We start from the raw sequence: 21,211 nt of genomic DNA on the forward strand, positions 1-21,211 counted from the left end.
AGGTGTAGTGCTCTGATTTTCCACTTATTATGAGTCTCTCTTCAATCTAAAGCATCGCCTGTAGCGTGTCTCTCACTGACCCACATTTAGTACTGATTTGGCCAAAATCACAGCATTCTGCACTCAGTGATGAGTCTAAGGGGCTCAAATGACCCTGTAGGTAGATCAGGAAAGCCCACAGCAGGAAACGGGTCAAAACAACTCAGTGGAAATACATTATGGTGTGAGCATAAGAAACCTGAAGAAATAATTTGTTGTTAGCACCCTATTCTGGAAGAAATGCCTAACTTGGCATCAATACTCACAACATTTGGCTCAACACTGAAGGGTACCTCATCTTGTGGAAGATTTCTCCTGGATGTGCCGCTGCAAGCGAAGGTGCAAGGCTATGTGCTAGTACACTATTCCTTTGCCTCCTCATCATTTTCACTCAAATGTTCTTTAATACAGGTTGCCAACTTGGCCTGCTCCATCTCCAACAATGAGGAAGGGGTGAAATTAGTTCGAATGGCAGCCACCCAGATCGACAGCCTGTGTCCCCAGGTAAGCCTCCTTCACTTCGTCTCAAAAGTGTGTCAGTGACCTGATATCAGGGACCTTCCACATTCCAGTTGGGGATCATCACTCCTTGCCTGGCCTGGCTCTCTCTCCTCTTATCACAACACGCTAACCAGCATCCATGCGTGGTTTCAAGTTTTACCTTTATCAACAACAATAAATAATATCTAACTTTTCCAGTCTCTTCGGAATCTCTGTGGCAATTATTGTCTTTTCCCACTCATACTGGCTCTGTTTTATCTGTTTTGGGCTGTTATTTAATCACCCCTTCTCTGTTTGACTTGTCTCAACAAGTCAATTGTGAGCTTGCACATGTAGAACAAGAGTGATATTGCTATCACGTCCGTGATAAGTAAACAGGACTTGTCCAGTGAACACTTTCTGAAACCTGATGCTAATTACTGTATCTGAGAAGAAAAGCAAAGCAAACAAAAATGAATGGCAGTTGATCACCTACCTCATTATTCATGTTTCTGATTGTCCTTCTGAACACTGAGAACCAATTTAACTGAAGAAGCTACGCGGTCCAGGGTTTCAACTTGGTATTTTGGAGGACGTTTGTTGTTGTTATTAATCTCCTTACCTGAGGAGTTTTTTCCCATTGAGTTTTATAGAGAGTGGAAGGCAGGGCGAGTGGGGGGAGAAGAGAGAGAAACACCAATGTGAGAGAGACACATCAATTGGTTGTCTCCCACATGTACCTTGACTGGGACGGGGGATTGAACCTGCAACCCAGGTACATGCCCTTGACCAGGAATCAAATCCATGACCCTCAGGTGTATGGGCTGATGCTCTAACCACTGAACCACACCAGCCAGGGTTGAAGAGTGTTTTTACTATGTCCCTGGATTGTGTCTAACAAACAGGTCATCAATGCCGCGCTCACACTGGCTGCCCGGCCACAGAGCAAAGTTGCTCAGGACAACATGGACGTCTTTAAAGACCAGTGGGAGAAGCAGGTCCGGGTGCTGACAGAGGCTGTGGATGACATCACCTCGGTGGATGACTTTCTTTCTGTCTCAGGTAATCAGACACAGGCTCCTGAGAAGGCAGCTGAAGGAGGAGAACAGGATGAGATAAGGGATAATTTGTAAATGTCCTGGGTCTGTGTTTCAAATGCTCTTCTTAGTCCTCTGAGCTTTCAATCATTTCTGCCAGTGTGCCTGACACACCCTCTTGAAAATTCCTCTTTGGTGTGCACATCATTTCAAGATATTTCAAGTCAAAGTATTAGGGGGGAAAACAGAACTTTCTGATAAAGATATCAGAAGCCCGAACAGGTTATTTAAGACTTTGGTTCCTAAATATAGTTTCTCCTGTTTTCTAAATCAGGACGGCCTTCAAGGCATCTGAATCACCCACCTGGAAAGGAGACTGGGGTCTGGGATTACTTAATCCTCATGGTTTATGTTTAAATATCAAAATTAAATAAAACAATCTGCTCTTCCAATGTGGCCATGTTCACTTTTGCAATAAGTGAAGTTATCCAGGTTTGTCATAAGTCAGGAAGAAATATTAGCCACAGAATGAATCCGTTAGAAGGCACTTGGGAGCTATTGAGGCTTTGAGCACTTGTCTACGAGCTTGTGGAAGGAAGGGAGAGAAAGCAAATAGAACTACTCGCCACTTGAAATTGCAACTTTCTTCTTTGTAAATGCAGCCAGACTGAAGGAGGTCGGTGCATCTGAATAATGGTGTAGTCATTTTGATGTCTAACGGGACTCGCCAGCGCCATTGTGAAATAGGGCAACCAGCCAGCAAATGGGCCTTTTCCCAAACATATTTGGCTCAGTTCATGTAGAAGACTCTCTGGACACACTGCCCTCCAGTGTGAGGTATTCAAATAACCAAGTGACCCTTGACAATTTCAAATTGACCAGGAGTTGATTCTACCCACAGGTGTGTGTGGGACTCACACCTGTCAGCTCAGTCAGCAGTAACCTTGACCAGGCTGTTCTTGTTCTTGGCCACTGAGGCCTGAGAGGGAGGGGTCACAGCACTGCCAGGGGCGACCAGGCAGACAGGGCCCCTGACTGCAACAGTGTGGGAGAGATTTCTAGGGGAGGCTTGTTGTGTTTGCGAGTTTTCCCTAGGTACAGCCTTTCCTTCTCACGAAGAAACAGGAAATGAACTACTGGGGATTTCTGTTCAAAGCTTGTCTGACAGCAGCATGGTGGAATCTATAGATCTGATGGATAATTGAAAAACCAAGTTTGAAACCATGGAGGGCAAGACAAGACAGATGGGAAAAACAAGCCAACACATGCTCAGTGCCTATAATTTGCCCAACTCTCTACTGCTTAGTTGAATTCTTGCCAATATTCTATAGAATAGGTGTTAGTATTCTGAGCCTTTCTTTGAGAAAACAAAGTCATTGAGAGGGTGGGCAACTTGGTGGAGAAGGCACTAAAATTCAGATTACCCTCTTTTCGGAAGCTGTATCGTTCTCAGTAAGTCAAGCTAGAGAGGACATTTTTTTTGGTGCCTCTGGCTTTCCTTGAAGCTCCTGCTCCCCACCTCTGGTGTCCTCATTCCTCTTGCTAATCCCTTTCAGAAGTCTGTCCTGTTCTCCACTCCCAAGGTGCTCTGTTTTTGATGACTGGACAAGGCAGCTGTTAGTTTAAATATACCCCTACCTAGGGTTTGGCTGATAACTCAATATGTTGCTATTTCTGGAATTTTTGTTTTACTGATGGCTGAGTTCTAACAACATAAAAGGTACACTCAGGAAACACGTCTCTCATAAGGTGCTTAGGAACTATTTGTTTGTTTGTTTTTAAGTTTTTATTTTTATTTTTTATTCATTTTAGAGAGAATGGAAGGGAGAGGGAGAGAGAGAAACATCGATGAGGGAGAACATTGATTGGCCGCCTTCTGCATGCCCCCCACTGGGGATTGGGCCCACAACTTGGGCATGTGCCCTGACTGGGAATTGAACCGGCGACCTCTTGGTGCATGGGTTGATGCTCAACTACTGAGCCACACCAGCCGGTCTTAGGAACTATTTGGATAGGCATGTTGGGAATTTGGATAGTAGGGGATAGAAGTGGGGCCAATGATATTGAGTATCTTTCTTGTATGCAGTCAGTTTTTTCCAGGATGACCCACAGAGACACCCCAAAAGGGGCAAGAGGACTGCCCACTCAGCCTCAGATCTCACAGAGCAATCCCAGTAGCCCCTGGAAATCTCACTCTGCCTCCCCTTCTAGCTACAAATGAGTAAAAAAAAATACCCATGCATTACCTTTTCCAAAGAGTGCAGTACTTCTAACTTCCCCAGCTTATTCTTTTCTCTGAATGCATGTACAAAAATTTCCGAGGATGGGGAGAAACAAGGTGAGCAGGTCTTATCTCAGACTTTTTCAATAGTGCAAAGCTTTTCTTAATTTTCTCCCACCAGCCGGGCCTCTTTGCTACTTTTTCCCCTGCCATGCCTTTGTGCATCTCATTATTGCCAGCAACAAGAAAAGGCTTTGGCTTCCTCTGATAACACGGTGCTGTCCAACCCCAGGGGTGCAAGCGCCGCAGCCTGCCAGGACAGGGAAATGAACAGGCGCTGTCAGGGAGCCAGTCACAGCAGGGCCTGCTGGAGCATGCCTTTGCTGGCCACAGACACCTCTGCCCAGGCAGGCTTGACACGTAATGACACAGCCCACTCACCAGCTGGCAGGCTGCGGACACAGCCCAGTAGTTGGGGAAAATACTTCTCATCTCCTCTCCAAGCAGGAGCCCAACTATTTGCATCCATAAATGGCGGGTTTGACCCAGGAAGTAATTTTGAGATGGCATTGATGACATTTTATGTGTCAGTTTCTTAAGGGACTATTTATTCATTTTGGCAGGAAACGCTATTGAAAAAGCAACGAGAAGAACTGCGTGTTTATAGCTTTTCTGTGTTTTGGTTTGTTTCCTGCTACCTGAGCGTGTGCGTCTGAGCACTTAATCTGTCCATTTGAAATGCAACAAGTTTGCTGTTGCAGTGATGCCACCTAATAATGTTTCAGGAGCAAAACCAATTTTCTGAGGTGGCCTAGGCTCATAAAGAAGTGGAATGGCTGTGTTTGAGCACTTTAACTTTTCCCACTGGGCAAAAACTACAATTTTAATAGTGTTTTCAAATTAGCATCTTGGCATGAACCATGTGAGAGTTTAATTCTTGGGTTTAGGTGACAAAATAGCAGGCATCTAAGATCGGAAAAAGCTATTAACTAAATACCACAATATCCAAAAGTTTTGTTTCTTTTTTTTTTTTTTGACTCCAGAATTTCACGTTTGTTTCCTTTTAAAAATTCATACGGTGAACTTTGTTTTTGAATTTAGAAACAATAGCTTTGAGGTTTCTTGTTTTGTTTTATAATCATCAAGTAGTTTGGTCATCAGTGATTTCTGTAACATAATCACTTTTCTGAAGTAGGTTGCAAAAATTTAAGAAAGTTTATTACAAAATCTGTTGCAGTCCAGCATTTTATGAAATATTTAAACACCATGCTTCACATCCAGGGATGATATCCAAAGTACCTGAGCAGTTTTGCCCCGTAGGATACACACACTTTTTCTTGCTACTTTCACCTCTATATTCTTTTCTAGTTGGAACAGCATTCCTCCGTTTTCTTACTGAAGAGAGTATTTTCTCTTGAAAATACCTTAGGATCAAAAAATGTATTTGTCCCTTTTCAATGGACACATGTATTCACTATTTCTTCTTTGATTGCCTCTTGTGAAAGGCACTGTCTCATGTGGATTCTGCCTTTAAATAATTCATCGCCCTTCTTACTAGATGCTACACCAGTGTGCACCCAAGCCTGAGAGCCCCGGGCCTGAGTGTGCGGGGAGCAGGAGGGGAGGAACTGTTACAAGGGGTCCAGCAATTCACATTTACACCAAGTAAGGTCTTGTGATCAAATCAAATGCCTACATAAACAGGTAAAGCTCTTTTTAAAATGCATTGTTGGTACTTAGATTAATAAAATGCAAGTCTATTTAGATACATTCTTTATCATTGGAGCTTTTATATATATCCCGTCTACCAGTATAACACCTATCATGAGGGAACTGTGACTTATTTTTTCCATGAAAGGGGCACCTGTAATTGGAAAAGGTTGGGAAATGCTGAGAAAACTATCTTAACATTTCAAGCAAAAGTTAATTGGGAAAATGGAGTCAATTTATTCACATGATTAAATGTATTCAATATGATTAACCTATCTTATTGAACAAATTAGTTGATTTGTCTTAATTAAAAGCCTTTTTAAACTTTATTTTTGTTTGAACTGTCACAGATGTCATATTTTCCCCCCTTGCCCACCTCCACCCAGCCCTCATCCTCCTTCCCTGTGGTCAACACCACACTGTTGTGTGTGTCTATGGGATATGTATACATGTTCTTTGACTAGTCCCTTCACCTTCTTTTTTAATTTTTTTTTTTTATCCTCACCCGAGGACATTTTTCCATTTTTTGTTTAGGTAGAGTGGGAGGGAGAGAGAGGAACAGAGAGAGAAAGAGAAACATCGATGTGAAGGGACACATTGAGTGGCTGCCACTCGCACAACCCACCAGGGCCGGGGACAAACTGCAACCGAGGTACGCGCCCTTAGCGGGAACCGAACCCGGGTCTCTCAAGACCGCAGGCCGACGCTCTAACCGCTGAACCAAACCGGCCAGGGCCCCTTCACCTTCTTTTATCTAGCCACACCCCTTCCCCTCTGACAGCTGTCAGTCTGTTCCTTGTATCCATGCCCCTGTTTCTATTTTGTTCATCAGTTTAGTTTGTTCGTGACATTCCACGTAAGTGAGATCGTATGGCAGTTGTCTTTCTCTGACTGGCTGGCCTCCTTCCGATATTTGTAGTTATATATACAAAGCATATTCTTTGTCTTGTCCCTTAATTAAATTAGTTGCATGTTTCCAGTTTGGAAAAGGAGATTTAAAAAAAAAAAATTTTATTTTAAGATATTGGGTCATAAGTGGGTTGCTTAATTTTTAAAAATATGTTATTACCACCAGAGAGATGAGTATCTAAAATAACGAACAGATTCTTGTTTGCATTCAATTCCAAAATTCCATCTTTAAACTATGCACAGAAGAGCAGTAACTATGCCTACTCTTACACTAGATTATTCAAAGGAAATGACAATTGGATGCTTGTTTTTGACATGAGGACCCTCTCAGTTGCTCACTTTCAGGGATTAGGGAGTATTTGAAAAAAAATTTATTGATTTTTAGAGAGAGGTAGAGAAAGATAGAAACGTTGATGAGAGAGAACATTGATTGGCCACCTCCTGCATGCCCCCCCCCCCCCCCGGGGATTGGGCCCACAACCTGGGCATGTGCCCTGACTGGGAAACAAACTGGTGACTTTCTGGTGCATGGGTCAACATTCAACCACTGAGCCACACCGCCCAGACAGGGAGTATTTTAATTGGAGGAATCCAGCCAGGCAGGAGGCATGGCTTATGTCAATCAGACTTTTGAATTTAAAATCCTGTACCAAGTTTCATTTGAGTAAACCTTTCTCTCATTGTCCTTTTAGGTGAGTTTGCATGATAAAATCCAAGATCTTATAAAGGAGTAGTTTGCAGAAGTTTCCTTAATCAAAAGAAACACTTCTGAGTCTACATTGTCACAATTGTTTTTCTCATTTACTTGGAGAAATATCAATATTCAGAAGTACTGCTACTTGTGATTTTAAGATATTTAAAAATTTCAACATTTTATTTTTCTATTCTAATTTCTATTTGAAATAAAAGAGTTGGAGAAGGTAAAAACAGGTATTTGTAATGGTTGAGTGAGGAAATCATATTACATGAGGTAAAAATGGATGTTCCCTGATAAAAAGTAAGTCCTACTTTGCAGTTTTCTACCAAGTGTTGTACAAGAACAATTGTTCCCTCTGAGAAATGGTTTAGTGAAAGAAGGAAGGATCCATAGTGGAGACGGGTTTGCCGAGTACCCTCTCATTTCTCCTCCTTCAGGAATTTTACAATTAGAACTAGGTCTAGAAACTTCTTAAAGTGGTAAATACGTATTTTCTTCTTTTATTAACTATTCATTGGGTTTGGCAATTATAATTTTTTAAAGGTACCAGATTACTTAAGACTGTTTTTAAAGTTGTTCTATTTAATTGATTCTGTGTGTGTATTTTTAGTTGAAGTTCTTTTCTTTCCTGAAACTAAAAATACTAAACTTTTTGAACATTTCCTTAGTATTCCATTTCTAAAGCATGTACAAGGGACATAATTACAAGTCTCGCTTTGGACATGGGAAATCCAAACTGTATACTTGCAAAACGGTGAGGGCGCACACTATGTGTTTTCTCTGCGCCCGTGGAGAGTGAAGCCCTTCATTCTGCCTGCTTAGGTTCTGTTCTGGGCAATGGCAGGAAAGTGATCACTAATCTTGACTCGAATCCAAGGGAAGACTGAATTGCATTATAATCATCTCCCCAGTCTGTGGCCATCTTCACCTGATCAGTTATCCCATTGCATATACCTTGTGCATGACATGACATCAGAAAACCGATTGGGTGATATTTGTTCATTCTGTGGTTTCCCTTAAATGTTCTTTAATGAAAGCACAATCCAAGAAACATGCACCCAAAGCTGGTATGTCTAGAAAACGACTTTGTATTAGCTGTACAATCACTTCTAAAACACCTTTTCCTGCGGTAGATCTCAAACACTGAAACAAAGAAAGGGATATTCTTTAGATTTGTGGTCCTCAAAGTTCGGTCCCTAAACCAGAAACATTAGCATCATCTGGAGCTTGATAGACATGCAATTTCTTGGCCTCTACCCCAGACCAAATGAAAAACCCTGGGAATGATGCCTAGGAGTCTATAGAATTCTGTAAGTCCTCAGGCTGGTGCTCAAGTTTGAGGACCACTATTGTAAGTATAAACTCTGTCCTTTAAATACCATTTCTGTGTTATCAGGTGTATATTGATATGCAAGATGATGGTTCATGATAGTTGATGAATCTTTGATCGGTTATTAAAGGTCTGGGTGATATCAAATCATATAATGTGCACATGTTTTTTTGCCCTAGAAAATCACATTCTAGAGGACGTGAACAAGTGTGTGATAGCCCTCCAAGAGGGGGATGTGGACACTCTGGACCGGACTGCGGGGGCCATCAGGGGCCGGGCAGCTCGAGTCATACATATCATCAATGCTGAGATGGAGAACTATGAAGCTGGTGTTTATACTGAGAAGGTGCTAGAAGCTACAAAATTGCTCTCTGAGACAGGTAAACATGGATATTAGATTCTACCAAAATGTTGATGTGTGATTGATTTTTATGTTGGAATAAATCTGTTTCATTTTTTTCTATAGGTCTTTATGCATCTAGATTACACACGACCATGGGAGGGGTCCTGTCTTTGTTTTTTGAGTTTAAACATGTGTAGCATTAGCACAATGATGATTTTATTGCTTTGCATGTGACTTCGTAGTTTTCACATATACGCTCATTTGATTCTCACATGGACCTTACAAAGTAGGCAGATAACAAAATGTTTTTCCACTTACAAAAGCAAATGTGGATGTTTGAATCAGTGAAGAGATGGAAAAGGCTAGAGAATAGTGCAGATGTGATTTGAACTTGGAATTGAGAACCTGAGGACCATTCTGTAGTTTGCTTCTTGAGAAGATAGGACCTTGAGGATGGACTACAGACCACAGTGGGAAGGAAGCACAAAGGCTCTAGGTAATGCCTGGATAGGAAGTACTTAAAGGAGGTGGTGGCTTCTGACAAAGGGTTAAACATTCAATATATGTCCTAGCCCCTCTAGAAAAGCCTTACATGCCCTCCTCAAGGGGTGTATGGCTGCCCACTGGGGAATCAGTGATGTGGTAGGACACAGTCACTTATGAGATTCTGGCATACCTGTCTGGTACAATGAGATGAAAAAAAAGATTTATTTCCAATGAGTTAGTAGAACAGCCCATAACTTTGAATAGTTGTATCAAAGACTGGCTTACTTTTAGTAGCTTATGCTCTTGCCTAGTGTCTCTTGGCTTCAGACCACTTCCAAAGTCCCTCATGTCTTGTGGATTTGTATGTATTGGGGGAGTGAAAATAAGTTCAGAAAAGGAGAGAACACAAAGCAAATGTAAATCTATATTGCATGAGGTTATGATTAGGTAATGAGTTGGGCTCCTTGCCTGCACAGAAGGACCTATTCTCAAACCCCAAGGTTGGGGGTAGGAAGTGGCTTCTCCAGTCTGCACATGGACTTTGGAACCTAGTGCGCTTTTCAAAAATAGATGTGTCTCTAAAAGGTCAGATGTAGCAGTGTTCAAGTTCAACGCATTAGAAACATGTTTTCTTCTACAGGGAGAAGGTTATTTACAAAGACTTCTGTAGATATTTGTTAGTCTGGAATACCAAAAAATAAAAATAAAATAAAGATAAACAGAGACATTGGTTGCTCTCTTTGAGATATAAGCAGAATGAAAATAGTGGGATATCACATAATATAGAGCATATCCAGAGATTGTAGCTCTTGAGAAGCCTCACAAATTTAGAATTAGAAATAATAACAATAAGATCTATTTGCATTTTAATCGGCTGAAATTCAGCACTGTTTTCTTTCATAAAGGCTTGCCCTTTGCATTCAATAGAGCAACACACAAGCCATACAGTATGCCTTTCCTCACTTGGAAGAATTAAGAAATAGGCATATAGCCCAGCTAGTGTGTCTCAGAGGTTGAGCATCGACCCATGCACCAAGAGGTCGCCATTTGATTCTTGATTGGGGCACATGCCTAGGTTGTGGGCCTGGTGCCCGGTGTGGGGCTTATAGAAGGTGGCCAATCAATGTTCTCTCTCATCGATATTTCTCTCTCTCTCCCTCTCACTTTCTCTCTCTCTAAACATCAATAACAATAATAATAATAATAATAATAAAGAAATAGGCACATAACTTTCCAATTCAAGGACTTTTCTTTCACCCTTAGGGGACCCTGTTACATTCCTGTGTCTCCCAGTTTCTCACCCATTAGCTCTATTTGTTACAAAGTCTCAGCTTCATGCATCAGGTCTGACACAGAGCAGCATTACCTTGGGTGTGAAACTGGAAATGAGGGTCAGAAGGTGGAGCACATAGAGATGGGACTCCCAGTTCATGCCTGCTCATGACTGGCTGGAATGGTTGTCGCAGGTGAAAGGTACAGAGCATAAAGTAAATTTACATATGATTTCTGTGCACACAAAGAATTGAGGCATTTTTCAAGAGATAGTTGAGTTTTTTTCTTATTGTATCTTGGGATGCTTTAATGAACAGGAGTGGTGCCCATTGGGTCAAAATCTACTTAAAAGCAAGGACAGTGTGCTTAGGTGATTGAGATATTTCAACATAATTTTTACCGAAGTCTTGAAATGTATGTAATTTTCTGGTTGATTATTTAAAAAAGAAAATCAGTGAAACAAAGCAATCCATTCTGAGTTGTTGTTGCTAATCAAGACTTTGCTTTTATTTGCTAATTTTCAGAGCTTTTGAAGTTCTCACCCTAGCCCTCCTTTACAGAGATTGAATACTCTGGGACTTGACTAAAGATACTCTCCTGATTCTGAAGTCCACATTTAGTTTTTAATTGAATAGCTAAGATGAGCAAGATATTTAGATGTATTCTATTTCTCAGGATCTATTGAAAATAAGTAGGAACATAACCAGATAGAAGACATTGAAATAGACAATTTGTACACAACTTGAGTAGAAAATACAAGAATGCATGTCAATAAGAAATGGATATTAGTATGCTACAAGCTAGAATATAGACAGTATATGAATTATTTCGCTTCTGTCACCAATTGGTCACTAAAAAGTATGTACTTAAATATGTGGAATTTGAGGAGGTCAATAGGATCAGATCTGTGAGTATGATTGTACAGAGTTTTGTTGAAAAAAATATATATATTGTCTTCCTAAAATGAATTAGTCCTTGTCAGTTTCTGGCTGTGCAAAGAAGACATATGTTCTCAAAATAAAAACTCTTATGCATATCACTAATGTTCAAGTTTCTACCTTTGGGGTAATGTTTTATTCCTGGTTTAAAAACAAAAAAATCTTATAGTCGTGTTGATTTGGTCACTTTTTTTTTTTTTTTTTTTTAAATATGAACCTATCCAACTTTGTCCTGAGAGTACATTTTATTTTGGGGACAGCATACAGGGGCATTGGTCAAGAAAAGGAAGGTACCAAGAGGAAGGATGAGGAAAAAGGAAAGGAGTCCAGGACATGGAAGACAAAATGTCATGTTTTCTTTTGCCTCGCTACAACCTACGAGGTTCTGCCCTGTTTTTTATCTGAGTTATTAGATCCAGGACCCTAAGGCAGAAGTTCCCAAATTCTGTATTATTGACATTTTAGTCTAAGTAATTCTCTCTTGGGGGATGGGAGCTGTTCTGTGCATTATGTGATACTTGGCAGCCTCCCTCGCCTCAACCTACTGGATGCTTATAGGACCTTCTCCCTTCTCCTCCTCAAGTTGTGACAACCAAGTGTCTCTAGATATTGCTACATGGCCTTGAGAGAGATAACTCCATTGAAAATAACTGCCTTAAGGGGAACAAATATCCCCAAATAGGGGCAAGTTTCAACAAGGCAAAATTGAGCTCATATGTTGTGGCCATAAGGCCTTGTGAAGGGCATAGAGTAATAGTATATTATAAAAAAGAATCTTAAGAAAGGCAGAATATTCAAAAACTCTTGACAGACTTTGCTGCTCAAGGAGTTTGTAAACAGGCCAGTCCCTGTTTAGACATGCAAATGACATAGGGTGGGTCTCTGTAGAGAAACTCCCACTATACCACCTGACTGCTTTGGTTGAGTGGCTAGAAAGTAGGAGAGATCTAAAGAGTACAAAAGAGTCTGATTTGTTTCCCATGAATTATTTTACTTCCTCAGTAAAGACCATGCTGAAGAATGCTTTGTGTGTTCCTATGAATGCTGAGTTAAACTTGAGGAATAATTTTGGGAATTATGAGGAGGCTAAAATTTAAAAACAGTTATTATATTTAAAAATTACCTATTTATGTTTTATAAAACTAATCTAGGCTGATGAAAACACAGTAAACTCAGTCTATATCAGCCCCATTTCATGCTTACGTATTTGGTGGGCTCTTCAATAAAACCTGAATTATAACAAATTGTCAACAGCTTGGTAGTAAGGGAATGCTGGACCGGACTCACCTTTGGAGATCTCATTTACAAAGTCAGGCTGCTGCAGCACGTTGAGAGGGGCTGAAGTACAATCAGTGACATCATATTTAGATATGTGAGGAGTAGCTCATTCTTCACTGAGCAGATTATATTGAAATGTCATTTTAAAAATTTGGTAGTTGATGCCAGTTTGTGGCAATGTGTACGTGATCAGGTTGAGATTCTGCCAGCTGTTTCTTCTTTAAAGAAGACAAAAAAAAAAAAAAAAAAGAAGAAGAAGAAGGAAATAGAAAAAAATACACTGTATTTTCTAGGATTCTATGTTCTTAGGCACTTTATATGCAGAAATGAAAATTCCATTATTTTGGAGAACATGTGGGCCAATTAGATGGCATAATTTTTTTTAATTAAGGCTTTTTTTTTCAGAAGAGTTTAATGCTCACTGAGAAATTGAAGGGAAAATACAGCTATTCCCCATATACTCTTTGATTGCACATATGTACAGTGTCCCCTATTATTGATAACCCCTACCAGAGAGGTGAATTTGTTACAGTTGATGAACCTATATTAACATGTCATTATCATCTAAAGTCCATAGTTAAAATTAAAATTAATTCTTGGTGTTGTATATTCTATGGGTTGGACTAATGTGTAATGACGTGTCTAACTTTGTTATTATATCAAATATTTTTCACTATTCTAAAAATACTTTGTATTCCATCTAATCATCCCTCTGCCCTTCCCAACTCCCTGACAATGACTGATCTTGTACTGTCTCCATAGTTCGCCATTTCTAGAATGTCGTATAGTTGGAATCACACAGTATATAGCCTTTCCAGATTGGCTTTATTCACTTAGTAGAGATGATAACATTTTTACTTGTATGCTTCTGTAAAGGTTTTATGAAAACATGAGATTTTTACCATTATTTCTATATATTTTACCCAGAAAAATGTAATAGGATCAGCAAATCGAAAGCACCCAAACTGGAACTAGCAACGAGGCTACCACTGCGTTTCATTGTAATAGAGTAGAGGGAATCCAGGATAGGAATCAGAACTCAATTTCTTGGCTTTTACCAACCACTGGGACCTTACGCAGATTAGTTAATGCCTCTGGGCCTCAGCTTCTGATGTATTGCCTGACGTTTTCTCATCCAAGAATGTCAATGTTATTGATCTAGGAATATATGTGTCCCTCTCTACTGGCTTCCTGGTGACTTCACTTAACATGGACAATTGTTGCCCATGAATCTTCTAGTTTTAAAAAAAAGTCCTCCAATCTGTCTAGACAGGCGTATTCATTACTCTTTAAGCTAAGTGTACCCATGCTGTTCATACCCTCCCTCCTGTAATGTGCTCCATTTTCTCTTTCTCTACATCTGTGTGTTGAATTTATTTTTTTAGATTTGGCTCAAGTCTCTGCAGGAGACAATAAGGACCAATCTCTATCAGTCTTTTGACATTTAATGTTCTCTTCAGTGTAAAAGGTTTATAACTAGATTCATTTCTTAGAGGTTGGTGTTTCTGTAAGCATCTAGGGTCTAGAACAGTGTTATATAATTAGCATTTAATATGTATTGAATAAATGAATACTAAAAAATTAGGATACTGCATCTTTGGTTCAATAGAGAATAAATATGTCCTCTAGTATCCTTAGGTTTATAGCTCAAGATTTCAGGATGACTATAAAGATGCCACTCCCCTTCGTACCTATTAAAGAGCAGCAATCTGCTTGGTCACTTGGAGTATGATTACTCTAGTGAACTGATTTCTGTTGCTGGGAGTGGGGGTAAGTTTTATGATTGACAGGTCTAGGTGATCTGCCTATATATGTGACTGGACATGTGAGGTGTGGGCTGAAGGAAGATCAATATCAGAAGAAGATGGTAGGGATAGCTTATTGGGAAGACAAAAAAATAGCTATTATAGATAAAAAGGCCTATTACAGTCTAAGTTCACTTCTCCATAATTGACCTTGAAACTGGATTATAAAAGTAAATAATGTCAATAGATCTGTAATGACTGAGGTGGTTCAGCCTAGACATCCTAATATGTGTATTTTAATATGGCTGTTATTATTGGTGTAAAGAATTTCTCTCTAAAAGATCAAAAGGATTAGGTATAGAGGAAATGTCTTTCTTACTGGTGGTTGTAGTATTCATATTCATGGTGGTGGGAAGTCAGAGTGTAGGAGAAATGAGAAGGAAATTTTATCCACTTAATAGCCCTTAAAAAGGAAATGTGTAGTTTCTCTTGAAGCCCTTTCTCTATGATGAAAACCTACATACTCTAGCTATTGTTGAGATTTCGCTGATGGTTTTAAATAACTATATTTATTTTATTCTGAAATCAATCTATATTTATCTATATTTATTTTATAGATAAATATCTATATTTTATCCTGAGGTTTCTGGCTTAGAGAAAAATAAAGTATTACAATAATAACCTTGCCAGTCCCCAGTTCTTCATTCTGCTTCTCAAGACATGTGATGAGGGCAGATGAATTCTGCACACACAAGGGAGGTCTATGCTACAGGAGAGGAGACACAACATTATGAATCTGGGAGCTTACTTAGGAGCTGGTGCTCAGCTGCCCATCTCCCCTCCCAAGAGGAGGAGAGAAACATTTACTCTTTCACATTAATAAACTCCCTCCAAGCAAAGTCCCCATGCTGTTACTACCCTTTGGAATATGAGTGGAGTGGCTCCTGGTTTTATCCCCTTTCGAAATGTGGACACGTTTCTCTGGGGGAGATAACCTGGAGATGTACAGGTTTATTTTACTGTCTTCGGACTGTTCATTAAGTCATCCTTTGAACCAGGTTCCCATCCAGAAAGCCCTGGCCATGAAGAAACATGAACGTATTTTCTCTACTTTGACTTATTTGTAAGCAAGATGTTCTTTTAGAATTCAGACATGTCCAGCTGTCTCAGGACAATGGGCCAAAAAAACACCTGAGAAAATACAACTTAAGAGAAAGTAAGATACACAATGTTAGCCTGATAATAACCCTTTAATAGGGAAGTTGAAGTGAGATGGGGTATACATAGGAAACTCACAGTTTCATATTTATGTGTCCAAAGTTTTGAGCAACACAGTGGAAGAAACAGCACTGTTCTAGTGTCTGGCTGTCCAAGTAAAATGAAAAGGAAAAATGTGCATCTCCAATAATGCATAGGGTCACATCATGGATTCAGAATTCTGGGGACTGCAAAGGACATGGTACTTATTTCTCACTTTTACGGCTCCAGGGACCAGTGTCCATGGTAGTGATGGGGAGTGGAGGAAGGGCATGAGTATTTCATCATCCAGCAGGCACCCTGGCACTGATAGTGTCCACTGAGATTGGAGACCAGGATGTATTAATCGTGCACAACAGAGGCGGTGTTAGATTCCCTTCACCTAGAAGAGCTGCCAGGTCAGTGACAGGTGTTTGCATCGAAGAAGGGAAGAATGTGCTGATAGTCACTTGTTTGGGAGCATGTGACACATCACGGGTGTATTCCAGAAATAGTTTGAGGAGGAAAAATAGGCTTTGTTCGTAGCTGGAAGATCTGATTTAACAGATGGACACAAGAACAAGAGAAGTTCTGTTTATTCTTGTCAAAATGATCCCAAAATAATCTGCCCACCTGGTTTGTCTTTCTGTTTTTCACCTGTTCTCTAGCAATGCTGGTTTTGTCCCTGTCGTTGAAGTTTTCTCTTTAACCACACCAACAAATCCCACCCCTCTGTTTCCCCGTTGCTCTTATTATGTGTGTCACTCATTAGGCACCTACTTATACTACCCTGTGTTGCAAAATCTTTGCCTTTTTGTTTGTTTTAATGTATATATCTGTGCTCTGTCCACTTTTTTATCTGGGGTGTGTGTGTGTGTGTGTGTGTGTGTGTGTGTGTGTGTGTATTCCTAATTAAATTTAAACCCCCCTGATATGTAAGACCACCTCTTTATTTATTGTATCCTTGAATAGAGTTGAAGCTTAAAAATATGTATTAACACAAATGAAAAACATAAATGACAGAGTAATATCTTATTTTGGTGGTTGTATCCTTTTTGAAAATTACAAGGTTAATGATCAAAATCAGAATCTTTTAAATTATATGCAGTAAATTTTCAGCAATTCTTTTACTACATCTTCATCCGTTGAACTTCAAAGATGCCAAATTTAACTGTATTTATCAAGTGTGATTTTCAGAAATACTGTAAACAAAAGAAGGCACGTTCAATTCTTTATTGCTAAAGTTTCAGAATTAAATGTGCGATTGTTATTTTTTTGTAATTTATATCCCATTTGTTATTATTTTTGAAATGCTTATTTTAAAATATAAGAAAACTTTCCCAGCAAGCTTTTTCTGTCCCTAGGGAAAGGAATTTGTGTCCAGACAAGAGCAGATGTATGTTTCCCGATTCTCTTAGGGTAGTTATCATGAATGAAATTTAGAGGAATAGTTCCCCCTTTTTCTAGGCAGTGCTTTTTTATCTTTCATCAAACAATTCAGCTCATGGGTTATGTATGGCCTTCTGGAACTTGAATTCGATTTTGATGTTTGGAAAATTACAATGTACATTTCAAACATGAATTAATGAAAATGGAAGCCTTTAGGAACTCCCACAGAGGTGACAGATGACTGACTCTGATAAAACTAAGTCCAGGAATACATACAGATGAACGAATTAGAACCACCCAGAATGACGCTGACGCCTGTCTGGAAAGGGAGAAAGAGCAGACAAATAGTCACTAGGGAACAAGGAACAGATGAAGCTTTTGTCCCTCCTCCTGGTTTCTGGTGCTCAGCATCATCCAACTTGATTAAGAGTTAAGAGAATGCACTGCAACACTTCGTATATCATTGGTCTAGACAGGACACTTTAAATTTAGAGACGGTGTTTCAGTAGTATTTTGGAATGGTCTCTACCACATGTCAAAAAGCATTTGAGGACACTGAAGATTCAAATCCAATAAATCAATTAGTATACAATAAAGTAGTATAAGTTTGAGATAGAAGGAAAATAATTTCACAAGAATATTAGATTAAGCCGAGAGGTGTTTTGAAAAAAGTATCTTATTTGAGTTAGGAAAGCTATATATTATCGTTGTTGTTTTTGTTTATTATTATTATTATTTGCAAAGTCTCTTAACTTTTTTTTTTTAATCCCCACCTGAGGACATTTTTCCATTTTTTGTTCAGATAGAATGGGAGGGAGAGGGAGGAAGAGAGAGAGAGAGAAACATCCATGTGAAAGGGACACATCGAGTGGCTGCTGCCCGCACAACCAACCAGGGCCAGGGACAAACTGCAACCAAGGTACATGCCCTTAGTGGGAACGGAACCTGGGTCTCTCTGGACCGCAGACCGATGCTCTAACTGCTGAGCCAAACTGGCCAGGGCAGTCTCTTAACTTTTAAAGATTGCCTTTCCTTATGGATCTGGTGAGGTCATAATGGAATACAATGTTTAACACAGACCTTGCTGGCAAGCAAGACAAAAAGGGCAATTCTAGGGGTAAGTGTATAAAATCTTGTCCCAGTGACAGATATTATAGGAAATTTATTATTTAAAATGCAGAAGGATGATGTGGTCCCACTAAGGGCAGAGAAAGTCATAAAAGCAGGAATACTCTGTTTTTAACATAAATTGTTCCAACTTCTCAATTTTCAGAAATTTCAGCACTAATTGGTATGCTGTGTTCAATTTATTCCCACAAGGTGTACTTTTTAGGGATGAATCATGTAGTTGTACCTCCAGGTTCTATCCAAAGGAGACTGGGTGGTTGGTTTTGCCTGCTGTAAACCATGAGGGGTGCAGGGCTGGGTAGACACAGAGGGTCACGGTGTCAGAACAGTTACAACAACCGTTTCCAGGGAATCTTATGTGCCAGGCACAAGAGTAGGCATTGTACGTACATTCCAATCTCTTGTGCCTTGAAGGAAAGATCATTTTGTTTTGTCACTTTATTCCCAGTGCCTGAGGTGGACTGCCTATGCTTATATAAAGTTCCATAAAAAAATTGTTGAATACATTATTTCTAAACTTGATGTAAAACCCAAAGGACTTCTCTCATTATCTCTGTTTTGTAACCGAGTAACTGAGGTTCCAATTGGTTAACTTGTCCAGAATGAAATATTGAGATGCAGTTGTTATTCTGTCTTGACCCACTACAGAGATGAGAAACCTAGACCAATGCTACTTGCTAAAATGGAGCAGAAATTTTAATATTCTGCTCACTCTTTTTACTGATATTTCTATTTATGGCACAGCATAGGCTATTAGTTATTGCTGAGCATCAAATCACCCCAGATATTAATAGGTTAATATTAGAAATATTATTGCCTCCTATTTTTTATGGATCAGAAAGCTGGGCACAGCTTAGCTGAGGGCCTCTGTTCCGCTCTCTCAAAAGGATACAGGCAAATAGCCGAGCTTGGTAGTGGGGGAGGAAAAACTAAAATTGGTTCAAGGTGATTGGAGAGAGGAGAGGGAGTACAGAAAGACAAGTTTGGGGAATTGTACAGAGAAACATAAAGCTGGTACATAATTCAGAGGGAAGGAAAAGGAAAGAGAAAAATAAAAACATATCACTAAGGAAAATTTCATTTGACTTAAGTTCAGAGATTCAAATATTAATCTCAGCATCTCAGAAGAAGCTGTGTAGCCAGTGGTGATGGACGTCGACCAGGAGTAGAGTGAACATCCAAAATCAGGGTGAGGAGGGGAAGGTCTGGAAAACGCAGGACATCCTGGCCCAGCAAATCCACAATATTCTGGCTACTTTTGTACCTTGTAGGAACCCGATACATCTAGTGGCTTTATACACAACATGTGGAAATAAAATAGCTACTATCCACGCAGTAGACTTATAGATCTATTCGAGTCTTTACTTTTTGCCCAATGGGTAGAAGCCCAAACAGTCCTAAAGAGATTCTGAACTCAGGATTTTGAAAGATGCCCTGTTTGGGGGTGAAGGGAGCCCTAGGACATTCTTTACCATCTTCATGATCATGAAGTTGTTTACTGAAACTACTGAACAAATGGGAAAGATTGGCTAGCTTTTGTTTTTTTTCTTCCATTATTTTCGAGTGGTACCAACGCAGCAAATGTGTCACAGCTTCAGCTGCATTGGTCCCTGCTTGTGCAGGGGTTATGACTTGGAGCTTCAGATTCAAACTAAGTAACAAGGCTTCATGGATGTGCTGAACTATCCAGGTATACCCAAAACCTTGTAAATGCTACTCAGGCTGTGCTTTGGGCAAATTCAGGTCCCAAGTGGTTTAGGTCATACTCTCCCTTATACTATCTTCTTCTTTTACCTAGCATCTCATTGGGGGCACCTGAATGACATACCTTCACAGTGTCGGATAAAAACCAAGTTATGGAAAGAATGCATTACTTATAGAAATATCAAACAGTACTTTCCTGCCATAGGAGGATATTAGAATTGCCCCCCCCCCCAGTGTCTCTCCAAATTAATACTTTCTGGTTCAAGTTACTTTGATAATACCTAATTCTTGACCTATCTCCAACTGTTAAAATGGCATAGTAACTATTTGTGATGGGTAGCAAAGGAGTACAATGTATTATTCCCTGCACTGAAATTGGCCACAATTCCTTCCCAGTCCTGATATTTTATTTTCTTTCTAGATTTTTTAAATGTTTTCTTTTATTTTTATATTTTCTCTGAACACTTATTAGATTGGGTCTTTCTTTAGAACAAGGGCTTTGTCTATTTTCTCTATCTGCAGTAATAAAGTTTTATAAGGAACACTCCTAAGAGAGTATGTAGGTTGACTGTACCATCACGATCGGGTACCTCCTATGCATACAGATATGCTAGTTTGGCCTTGGTGAACTAGTCAAGGGTACAAAAATGAATTTTCCTCCATGCTTTGTGGTGAAGCTCCTACACAAGCAGTTCTGAAAGGATTCTGAGCTCAGCTCTCTGAAAGGTCCCTAGAGTCCAAACCTAGAACGCTCACTAATAACTTGGTTAATGACTCATGAAACTCTTTAATATGATTACTGAACTAATATAAAATGATGGGCAGAAAGAGACTTAGTATGTGAAATGTAATACAGCTCATTTTGTCCCTGAAATACTTGATGACAGATGAGTTCTTCCTTATATTCCCCTCCCCACCCTTTTTTTTTTTTTTTCCACTTCTCATTCTTCTCCCAACTGGATAGATTAGCTGTGCTAGAAACACAATACGGGCTTAACATGCAAAGAATGAAGATGACTTAATCTCTTCCTAGAAGTGACTCCTACATGAAACAGTTGATGTACAGATATGTCAAGCAATCCCAATGTTCTAAGGACTGTAATAATGCATGTATAATTAGGGTGCTATTAAATTGTAAAGAACTGTCAACTTTGGAGTGTTTGTGGATTAAGGAAGGCTTCATTCACAATGGTAGTCAATTCTAAATTGGATTTTGAAGATTGAGGAGGAATTTACCTGGGCCAACGAGAAAGAAGTACATTTCAGTAT

At 39.6% G+C, this 21,211-nt stretch overlaps 1 protein-coding gene across 1 annotated transcript in view; it reads left to right on the plus strand.

Annotated features, from left to right (window-relative positions):
• The first annotated feature begins 462 nt into the window (after positions 1-462).
• CTNNA2 (catenin alpha 2) overlaps positions 463-21,211 on the plus strand; it is a 97,119-nt gene continuing 76,370 nt past the window's right edge. Inside the window, exons 1-3 of the mRNA XM_036263050.1 lie at positions 463-543; positions 1,425-1,581; positions 8,603-8,803. Of these exons, the coding sequence (XP_036118943.1) occupies positions 508-543; positions 1,425-1,581; positions 8,603-8,803 (394 nt within the window). The 5' untranslated portion in view covers positions 463-507. The remainder of the gene's footprint in view (positions 544-1,424; positions 1,582-8,602; positions 8,804-21,211) is intronic.

The sequence above is a fragment of the Molossus molossus genome, unplaced genomic scaffold, assembly GCF_014108415.1.
Source record: "Molossus molossus isolate mMolMol1 unplaced genomic scaffold, mMolMol1.p scaffold_m16_p_15, whole genome shotgun sequence".
NCBI classification, from domain to species: Eukaryota; Metazoa; Chordata; class Mammalia; order Chiroptera; family Molossidae; genus Molossus; species Molossus molossus.